The 11,338-nt window shown below is 44.8% G+C and overlaps 1 protein-coding gene across 5 annotated transcripts in view; it reads right to left on the bottom strand.

Annotated features, from left to right (window-relative positions):
• Window positions 1-1,648: 1,648 nt before the first annotated feature.
• Rnf145 (ring finger protein 145) overlaps window positions 1,649-11,338 on the bottom strand; it is a 48,588-nt gene continuing 38,898 nt past the window's right edge. For all 5 annotated transcript variants that reach the window (XM_076578191.1, XM_076578192.1, XM_006971601.3 and 2 more), the window contains exons 8-11: window positions 9,716-9,898; window positions 7,240-7,387; window positions 5,367-5,723; window positions 1,649-3,283 (exon numbers count right to left, since the gene is read on the bottom strand). In XM_076578191.1, the coding sequence (XP_076434306.1) occupies window positions 2,918-3,283; window positions 5,367-5,723; window positions 7,240-7,387; window positions 9,716-9,898 (1,054 nt within the window). In that variant the 3' untranslated portion in view covers window positions 1,649-2,917. The remainder of the gene's footprint in view (window positions 3,284-5,366; window positions 5,724-7,239; window positions 7,388-9,715; window positions 9,899-11,338) is intronic.

Raw genomic sequence — 11,338 nt, 5'->3', positions numbered from 1 at the left:
TATTGCTGTGAAGAGACACCACGACCACGGCAACTCTTACCAAGGGAAACATTTCATTGGGGCTGGCTTACAGGTTCAGAGGTTTAGTCCATTATGGCCATGGTGGGAAGCATAGCAGTGTGCAGGCAGACATGATGCTAGTCGGGCAGGCAGCAGGAAGAGAGAGCCACTCAAGTTGACTTGAGCATCTGAAACCCCACAGTGCCACGCTTCCTCCAAGAAGGCCACGCCTCCCAATCTTGTCAAGTGGCACCACTCCCTAATGACCAAGCATTCAAATACATGAGCCTGTGGCGGTCATTCCTATTCAAACCACCAGAGTGACCCTGCCTGGGAGAAGAGTGCAACCGTAAAACCTTTCAGTCCTCCCCTTTGGTGGGACCATCAGGAAGGTTCAGGAGTTGCCATTCTAGCCAGCATCCTTGAGCTCTGCCAGCAACACAGATGCATGAGGGATAAGCAGTGTTTTATAACCACTGTAATGCTCAAGTTCGTCTTACTGCAACTCGAAGCAAAGGCTGCTGAAAGACTTATCAGACTTGGTACAGTGTGGTATATGAGCCTGACACTCAAGCCTTCCTTATGACAATGGGAGGTCCTTCAGGCAACACGTTTCGGCAAGTTGTCATAAAGGTACTCTGTGCGCACAGATAAGCAAGGTTGGCATGCCAGATATGACTTCAACTTGGGGCACCAGTATATCCCTGAACATGTATGTACCTTCCACAGAAACACTGAAAATCATTCAATTCCACACCAGCCTACCTACTTCAACAGAAACTTCACCACCACCACTAGGGGGAGCCATATGCTTTGCTGTCTAACATGCTCTCTCTCTAAAAAGATGGAAGAAACTCGAAATGTTGCTGGATTGAATGGCCTGGGAAATCGCCACTGCATCTTACATGCCTCCATGGCTGATTCAGTAGTTTTGAAGCAATGACAGCACTTTTTTGGGGGGGCTGGGGGGGGGCAGAAGTTGTCAGACTGTTGTTTTTTTCAAAAGCTCCCAAGTGCTTCTGATACACATCACTGAAGAGGGAGCAGGGAACATGTCCGCAACAGAGGGAGAGGAGGGGTGTGGTGAAATGCAGCCCCTAAATGTGAACTTAGTATGGTTGTGGTTACCTGCACAAGATGAAGCCAGCAAAACAGCCACCATTCCAACAGGCAGTGCTAACTAGACTCAGTGGGCTACAGGAAAAAATAGAGACCATGAAGGGGTGCAGGTTGGGAGTACCTGGGGGAGGAGGTAAGGGCTGGGATGCATGTGATCAAGATACACTGTTTGGATGTATGGAATTCACAGAATACTTAATGGGATATTAAAACTATTTCGCTGGTCATGGCACACACCTTTAACCCCAGCACTCGGGAGGCAGAGGCAGGTGGATCTTTCTGAGTTCAAGGGTAGATGTTCTACCCTTGACCTTGATCAAGTTCCAGGTCACCCAAGGATACATAGCAAAAAGCTGTCTGAAATCAACCAACCAACCAACTGGGTCTTCTCAAAGGATTCTGCCATCCACAGAGCATTTGTGGTGAGGGAACACATGAAGTCCAGTTAGTTCAGAAGAGGAACTCCGTGGAAGCGAATCTCACCAGAACACCAGCTACACAACTAACGTATCACAGGGACACAGCACAGTTATCTTCAAATTTAAATTTATTAAGACATTCAGCTATGTCTGTCAGTCTACATCCAAATTTGCTACTTAAAAAAAAACAAACAAAAAACAGAAAAAAAAAAACACATCCCACATTAGGAATACCAAGTCTGAAATACATTTTTTTGAGCCAAGCTTATTGTATAAATAAATGACGAGTTTCTTTTCATATCAAAATCCCATAAAAAAATTACATCCCCCCCTCCCCAGTTCTACCTGTAGCCATGATGAATGTAAAAATTTAAATATGACACATCCTTGTCAAAGAAAGGGTGCAAAGTCTATTAACAGCTTTAAAAGTGGCATTTGCAGGGTGGGATCATACAGTTCAGTACTCATTCCCAAAGTGCAAATGTTGCCATAATTTAACACTGCTTTTGATTCTGTTTCGAGAATTAAACATTACACAGGATTGAACGGTACACCCAGGGCCTTCATCAGTGCCCTAAAGCCCCTCCCACTTTGGCCTCCTTTTTCAAGTGGACTCCAAAGTGTTCATTAGAGTTTTAGTTTACTTCACACAGCCAACAAAGTATACGACATATTAACAAAAGTTCCATATACATCAAAATATGAAGACGACTCCAGCATCAAGTTCAAGAGTCTCAGGTGACATGAATGCCCCCAAAAGGCCCAGTGCCCACCCACCCCTTCTCTGAAGCACATGGTGACGGATGTGTGCCTCCATCTTGAATACAGTCAATGCTTCTACATCTTTGATTTCATTGCAGTGTCGTAGAAAACGCCAGAATCACTTGGTGGTTCCACTCAACTGGGGGAGAGAGGAGCGGAGGCAGGGCTGCTCATTACCCACACTTGATAATCAGAGTGCTCCTGTCCCACGGGAAAGGAAAGGCCAGTTCCACCTCAGCTGCACCTTTCCACGCTGACCTCCAGATCTTTGTCCTCTTAACCCCTTTCAAACACTCAAACCTGATTTCATTATCCCTCGCAAATCAGGGGCCACTCCTGAAGTTGCTGAGGTTGAATTTTCTTGGCAAACCTCTACAAAACATCAGCATAGAACATATAAATACATTTTGATTAGTGTACATTGCAAAATTTCTCCTACAACACCAAGTGCGGTGGGAAGCTGGTGGTGTCCACTGAGTACCCCTGGAATAGATAGATCCTTGGAATGTCAGGTCCCTGCCTGATCCTCTCCTATACTCACTCCTCAGATCTGAGCGTGAACTCCACCCTGGGCGGGCTCCTCCACAGGGCAGAGCTCCAAGCTTGCTTCTTCCCCTCTAGGCAGACTCAACAGGACACATGTCACCTTTTGCACTCTGAGGCTCCTCTCTAGGCTCCACAGCCCCTTCCTGGCTGACCGAGCTCCTGCTGACGTGCTCACTACTGTCCCCAGAACCTTCCTGTGTGCCGGTCCCCGGCGGACGCTCGTGGTCAGGGGGTTCAGGACCTTCCTGAAGTGCAATGTTCTGCTCAGCCCCTGCAGGAGGCTGTGGAGCCGGTTCTGTCCCCAATCCTGGAAGCTGGGAGGAGTTTTTGAGGTGGCAGTGACACAGAGGGCAGGTATCCTGGACATAGAGCCATTTCTTAAGACATCCTGCATGGAAGAAGTGACTGCAAGGCGTGATCACAGCAGATTTCATGTCCTAAAAGAGAGGTTGAGAGAGGTAGCTCAGAAATGGCAACCATTTAACCAACATCTCTTTGGTACAAACAGAAAACCTGCAGCCAAGGTCTTTGAGTCATCTGGCTTCACTGATAAGGCTGCAATCAGAGATGCCCTTCTACTGTAATAAGAGCCACTGTGGATACTAAAGCAAAAGGGAGTCAAAACCAAAGTGAGGAAGAAACTGTCTTCTAAACAAGAAACACAAAGGTTACACTATACAGTACGAAGATGTGGGCCATTGGTGTAAGACAAGAATAGTTACCACCTCAGAAAACTCTACCACAGACAGGACTTGTTCCACAATTATGCACCAATGCAGCTAGAGACTAGTCCACGATGAGACTATGTGCAAGGAGACAGAGTTCAGCCACGGAACACCAGAGTGTTGGCAAGGAAGCGGTAATTGTATCGGGGCTAATGCACAGACATTTAAAATTGCTCTGTGTAAACCAGCGCTCCTATTCTTGGACTGTCCCAGACCCACTCAGTTAGGAACTCTGAACCAGGATCCATAACTCTATACTTAGAATAAGTCCCTCATATGACTTTGAGGTGCTCAAGTTTGACACTCATAGGAACAGATGGTGACACCTATTTTTGGTATTAATATTCCCTGGGGAGGGAGGCCCTAAGACAGGAATTTAAAATCTGAGGATTTTTTTTTCCACTACTGTTTAATATCCACAAACAAGGAAGTGTGAACATCCCCCAAATTCCTTGCCAAGAGCTGGTAACACCCAGGAGTCAACTCAGAAGCAGGGAGCCATCCACACAAAAGCAGCCAGCCGGGAAGCTAAGCATGTTCTCCACTCTCATGTTCATGTATGAGCGGCAGGTAGTTCCAGCACCTCAAAAAAAGTGATGTGACAACAGAGGATACAAAAAGAGGACTCCTGGACCCCGACAAAGGAGCTTCAGACACTGGCTGCAGAAGTGACTGTGCCAAACTTGGTTGTTCTGTGCTTTGCTGAGGACAGTGGGGCTACAAGAGACATGGAGGTCACTTCAGAAACAAAGAATTATGGACCACGACTGGGCTCAGGACCACGCTCCTTCTCAGAGCACTCAAATGTTGGCTAGTATACAAAAAGATATTCTCAACACACTTTTAAAAAGTGGAAGCTTAATGTTATGATGAGAAAAATTCCTATCATTGGTAGATACTCACACACACCAACCCCTACCCACAGCATCTGAATTACAAGGCAGCCCTGGAGGACAATCCTTCTGCACACACACGGCCACTATCTATAGCTGTCTGCCACCAGCCTACACTCCCAGTGATGCTAGACCGAGTCTGGCCGCAGCAGTTGCCAGGTAATTTGGTCCACACCTCCAGCAGCTCAGCTTAATACTAAATGCTGCTACTCAGTCCTCCCACAGGTGACTGGGGACCAAACTCTAGGCTTTATACATTTCCAAGATGTATAAAATTATCTTTCATTTGCACTAAAGGGCAAGCATCATCTTGATATGAGGCAAGTGCTATGGATAGCAGGTCGTCCATCCATCCATCCTCAACCGTACTCTGATACTCTGCCTCTACCAATGCTCCGCAAGCCCCACAGGACTGCAATTCTCTGATGGAGAACAACACTCACTCTTCACCAGCATTACGTCCCGACACTTCTTTCCCACCCAGAAGATACTAGGAAAAGTCACAATTTTGGCACACCACTTTTCAGAAGTTGCTGACTACTGGTTACTAGAATATATTTAATCATACATATTTGTGAACACTGTGTCTCTGTGTGTATTCAATAGTAAATATAAAATACACTTAACCTGTTTTTCCTTTATTTATGGGTGAGCAATAATGTTGAAAACAACAATAATTAGAACTCGAAAGACTACATTAAAACTGAACTTAGAAGTTAAATGGATACATTTTATCAGGTCTTTAATACTCTAATCTATGAAACCCATTATTTTTTTCCAAATCTAGACGTTAATTGTGCCTGGACATTTTACGTTGAAAGTGGTTCATGCTGTAGTCCCCAAAAGTCCCCAAAGGCTACCCCACATCATCCACCCAGGCAGATTCCCACTGAGCAGGTCACCTGGTAGCAGATGGCACAGATATCATTGTGCTTCTCCAGCTGCTCTTTCGTAGCGATGGGGAGAGACTTAATCTTATTCACAGCATCCCTGCGGAGTAGGAAGCTCTTCCATCCTAGCTGGGCACGAAGCCACACATTGTAATAGGAATGGATGAAGATGATCATGGAGCCCATCACAGTCCACTCTCCAAAGATGGTCTCTGAGACACCGTAGGCCACCACACAAAGGGCCACAAGAAACTCCAGCAGGCGGTAAGTGCCATTCACATAGTAGATGACATCATCCATGTTTTCCACGGGCTCTTTGCGGAATTCTTCAACCATAAATAAGACATAAATAAAAAGTGTTCCAAGAACCTGGAAAAAATGAATGTATCTTGTTAGAACGTGATCATAAGAAAACAATTCTCCCCAAGTCTAAAGTAGTAACACACTCTTAGTTCTTTTGGGGTACCATATTTAAAATCTCAAGCGTACCCAGGGAAGACTAAAACATAAAAACACGGTCTAATGAGACAAAGGGGACATGTGGGTGATGGGCCCCAGGTACTGAGACAGCAGACGGCAGGCAGAGCGGCATTCTTAGAATGATTTGGGGAGTAACCAGTCTCCTCAGACTCCTCCATCAACCCTCCCTTGAAGACCTTCCTCCCTCATCCTTCTGCCCCTCTTCTCTCCAAACACTTCCCTTCTATAAGGAACAGCACCGAAGGGTCATTTCCAGGACCACATTTCCTTTTCCTTCTTAACTGACTGGGCAGCACAGTCCTCCGTAAGTCACGATAAGCTTGCCATGTCCGGGCAGTGCTACTCATATGTATGAACACCTGTCTCTGTGAGGTACACACATTAGCTATGAATGTTTATAGTATATATCACGTGTGCACACATGAGTTATATAGATATAGACTACAAGGGTATTTTTGAGTAGATGTTTACTTTGAAAAGCCAATCCTAAACAAGCTCCAAGACAGTTTAGTGATACAGTGTCTTAACAATTTAAGATTTGTATGACAACTCTGTATCACACCATTTTGAAAAGATAAACTGAAAGGCTTAATTACATTGGTTTTAAAAACAAAAACAAAAACAAAAAAACGTACTTTTGCCAAGACGGTACCGAAAACAAAGGAGGCCGCCCCTCCCAAAGCCAAAAGGAAGGCCCTGAAAGCCAAGAAAATAGACAGTGCTGGGCAGCCCCCACACCCTCACCAAGAGCTCGCCGCCCAAGAGAAACAGGCTGAACACTACGCCACTATAAAGTTCCCCTGATCACTGAGTCAGCCATGAAGAAGACGGAAGGCAGGGCATGGTACCCTTATATTCACTGGGATGTCAAGGCCGGCAAGTGCCAGAGCACACCAGCTGGGTAACCTCCGTGACTCTGATGTGGCCAAAGTCAGCACCCTGCTCAGTCTGGATTAAGGGAAGGCCAGTGTTCAGCTGACTCATGATTATGATGATCTGGATATTGCCAACAAAACTGGGATCACCTAAACTCAGTGCAGATGGCTAATTCTAAATATAATTTTATTTTCACCATGAAAAAAGCAAAGCAAAATGTTTGTATCATTACCACAAATGGAAAACCACATAGTTTAGGTAACATGCAGTAAAACAAGTATCTTCGTGGCATGTGAACTTCATGTCTGTAATCATAAAGAAATTTTTGCCCCCTCCTCAAAAAAACCCCAGCAGGACTCAGATGGGTCTATCTAGCATTTTCATAGCCAGCTTTGCCCATAAACACAAACTGCTCTCGTTAAGAGTGCGAAGTGATGGCCACCTGAACCCCCTCACTCATCTCGAAGAGGTCTGACTCCTTTGCTGGGAAGAGCAAGCAGCCAGGCGGTGCAGTCTGTCTGAATCTCACCTGCAGAGAGGTCAGGATGCTGCTGGAGATGATGATGAGGAGCCAAAAGTCCATGTGAAAGAATTGGCAGATCATGTAGGCCATGTATGCAGGGAACACGAGGAGGAACAGGCAGAGGCTCACAGCACGGAAGTGTTTCCACAAACTCCTGGACAAGACACAAGATTCCCTTATAGTCAAGGCATTCACCAGCTGCCTCTTCAGCACAGCGCTGGGCATACAATGGCCGCTCCTTAGTTCTGCGGTCACTTTCGGTGCGTTACAGTTCTCTCATGACTTTTCCCACTCACTGTAGCTACTGGCATCCTCTTACTACCATGGACCACTGGGGGTGGGGTCGGGGGAGGCCCAGAGCACTAGGCAGGCTTCTCCCCTAAGTTTCCTTTGCACTTGGTTCTGGTAGAGGAAGAAACAAGTGCGAGCCTGGTTCAGCATCTTGAAGGGATACAGAACCACACCGGCTAGTCAGTTCTTGTTGCAGTGCAATTAGGGGTCTTTTTCATCTTTTATAAACTTTCTATAGTAGTCCACCATTTCCATTAATATGCAAAATTAATGCAATCTTTAAAAGACACTGCAGAAACAACATAATATTGGCTGTAGCTAGGTCAAAGCACCCTGATTTTTAGCTGTGTGCAAAAAAAAAATTCATTTTAACCAAGCCCACCCTTAAATACCTGACAGAGCTTTATGGAGAAACCTTGAACTTCAAGATCAAATCTCCAGTAGCTGTAATTAATGATAATCACTAAGATTAACTGAGACCCAGCTGAGAACTCGAACACCGGCCGACTGACTTTTCAGCCACAGTACCTTTTAAGAGAATTTTACAAAATGTTTGTCCATGCAGATGATGGCGCACTTGAGCAAAGCTGACACACTGGAATTAAAATGCTCATCTGAATTGTTTTATAAATCTGCTCTCACAGTTCTACCTCCCAAGAGACTGGTTCCTCCGAGCAATAGATCCAAATGTAGTTCTAGAACCAATCATCAAAACGTGGATGGAAAAAATACTGACCCTGAATTTTAACCAGTCTTTTATGGAATTTCTTTGCATGAACCACAAACCATAATAGTATCTTTAGTTTTGTGATGCCAGATATTGAATTAAAGTCTCCAAACATTCTAAGTGAGTCCTCTACCACTAACCCAATACTCCCAGTATGCAGAATATGTCTTTGAAGAAAGAACAGTTTGGGTTTTAGGTTTTAAATACATTCGATGGCTGCAGCCACCGCTTCCTCAGCTCAGTTGTTAACGTGCTTGGCTAACAGCTATGAAAGGGCATGCTGGGGCCACATGTCTGCAATCTCAGCAGCAGAAGTGGAGACAAGAGGGGCTGGACAGCCAGGCAGTCTAGCCAATCAGTGAGCTACAGGTTCAGTAAGAGAGCCTGCCCCAACAGCAACCTCTGTCTCACACACAAGCACACAAGCACAAGCACGCGCACATGCACACACACACACACACACACACACACACACGCACGCACGCACACACACGCACGCACACACACACACACACGCACGCCCGCCCGCACGCACGCACGCACGCACGCACGCACGCACACGCAGACACACACGTGCGCACTTAGGTACACACACGCCCAGACACACTCAACACACACACACACACAGAGACACACACACACATACATACACGAAAGACACTGATCCGACATCAACCTCTAGCCTCTACACAAGTGAATGCGTACCTGCATATACTCCACACAAGAATAAACAATAATTTTTTAAAAAATAATAAAAATAAATATAATTTAAAAATTTTTTAGTACCAGATGTACACAGATCCAGCTACTAATTTTATTTGGTCCCATATGGCATCAAAAATCTCCATTAGACCGTCCCTCCATATGTTGCAACTTCTTAAAAGACCGTCAAAGATGGCTACAATTCTGTAGGGACCTGTGTTTATAAACCTTATCCTTTCTTCTCCCCTTGTATTCTCCCCTAATGCTTCATCTCCTTTAACTAGCATTATGTAGGATAAAACCACGTTATACATTTCCTGGGCACTCCTCTACACAGGTTGGGAGACAGCACAGTGGATAAGGCAGCGGCCTTGCAATGAGGACTCCAGTGCTGATTCCCAGGGAGGCAGCTGCCTGTAATCAGTGCTCAAGAGATGGAGACCGGATTCCCCAAGGCAAGCTGGCTGCTTAGACTAACTCAATCATCAAACTCTCATTCCGCCCTGTCAATTAGGCGGACAAGAACCTAGGAAGATACCTAGCATCCACCTCTGGCCTCAACATGTACAGGTGCACACACAGGCAAATACAAAACATGAACAACACACAAACACAGAGTCAAACCTTCCTATCAGGAAGTAAACACCAAGTGAATGGCACATTTCCATCCATGCTCCCCCTCTAAACACTCCTTTGATCTACAGGCATTATGTGGGAAGAGTATTCTATCAATAGAATTGAAGAGGATAGGGTGGTCCTTACTTGTCTCTGGATGCTCCCAGCGCCAGAACAATGGGATCCGCTATCTCTAGCATGGACTGCAGGATAGAGGCAACGACGATGAAGAGGATGATGCTGAGCAGGAACGCACGGTGAACCACCTGAAGTTCTATGAGGCCAGTCTGCACTGCCAGGATCAGCAGAGTGACTCCTTCTGTCATCCCCCTGATAGGCAGACATGTGCACAGGTCAATTCATAGTCCAACCATCATCTAATTCCAAGAAGACACTCCAAAGGCTGATTCCGTATTTTAAAATCTATTCTGACATTTCAGGCTAAAATCTTATCTGTATGCAATGGGACATGTAGTCACATTAATGTGGCAGTACACACTGATGTACACGCATCCTTACATGTTCAAAAGCATGCTGAGTTTACCATACAACGAAAGAAAAAAGAAATTTCTAAAACAAACAATTTCTAAGCAGACTGTCACTGAAACAGAGCCTTCTGCTACCAAGATGGAGTATGCAGATTAACAGCATCAGTTATATACTGCTCGTGCGCGCTCTCTCTCTCTCTCTCTCTCTCTCTCGCTCTCTCTCTCTCTCACACACACACACACTCACACACACACATACGCTAAACATAAAAGTATTTATTTAAAAAAATATTTGCTTCTTGGAGAAGAAAATATTCCTTTTAAAAAGACAAGAAGCAGTAGACAGCATAGATAAAGACTAATCTTTTGCAATTAATATTCATATGGAATAATATATATACCAAAAGTCTCACGACTTTATAATATTCTCTTCGTTTGGTTCATGAAAATGAAACAAAACAACCTCCTAGGAGAAATGATAGGCATCATTTTTAAAACTACGTGAGGAAATACTTCAAAATGTGCCGCCGCCGCTGCCGCCGCCGCCACCGCCGCCGACAGTGCACAGCACGGTGGAATGTGTGAGAAGGCGGGCACAACCATTTTGACAATATATACAGGTAAAATCTTAATGGAGAAAACTTGCTAAGAAATCAGTTCTTGAATACTGAAGTACAACATACAAACCTGCCAACTCAACAATCCTACTGGTAATAATTGACTTTAGAGATGGTCTACACAAAAATGAAAACCTATGATAAAAGAAAACAGTGAACACTGGGATATGCTAACACCACAGGAGCACCAAGCAAAACCAGGATTCTGAACCCATGAGCCAATGACCTGGTGTCTTCAACCAATGAAACACAGCAGGAAAATAACAACACCAGGAATCTAAACAGTAAGGAGGCTTAAAAATGGATCAGGCAAGTGTAACATGATCTTATTTGAATCTTAACTGAGCAAAATATTTAAAAAAAAAAAAATCCAGTAGAGGAATGTGAATAACTGGATATGATATCAAAGGCTCTTGTACCAGGAACGGTGATTTGACCCTAGCTATACCTTTGTGAAGACATTTACAGGTGGGGCTGGAGAGATGGCTCAGTGGTTAGGAGCACTGGCTGCTCTTCCAGAGGACCTGGGTTCAACTCCTAGGACCCACATGGCAGCTCACAACTATCTATTCTTTTTTTTTTTTTTTTTTTTTTTTTTGGTTTTTTCGAGACAGGGTTTCTCTGTGTAGCTTTGCGCCTTTCCTGGAACTCGCTTTGGAGACCAG

The sequence above is a fragment of the Peromyscus maniculatus genome, chromosome 8 (genome assembly GCF_049852395.1).
Source record: "Peromyscus maniculatus bairdii isolate BWxNUB_F1_BW_parent chromosome 8, HU_Pman_BW_mat_3.1, whole genome shotgun sequence".
Classification (NCBI taxonomy): domain Eukaryota; kingdom Metazoa; phylum Chordata; class Mammalia; order Rodentia; family Cricetidae; genus Peromyscus; species Peromyscus maniculatus.
Note: the sequence above shows the minus strand (reverse complement) of the source record. Positions and strands in the feature narration are given on the sequence as shown.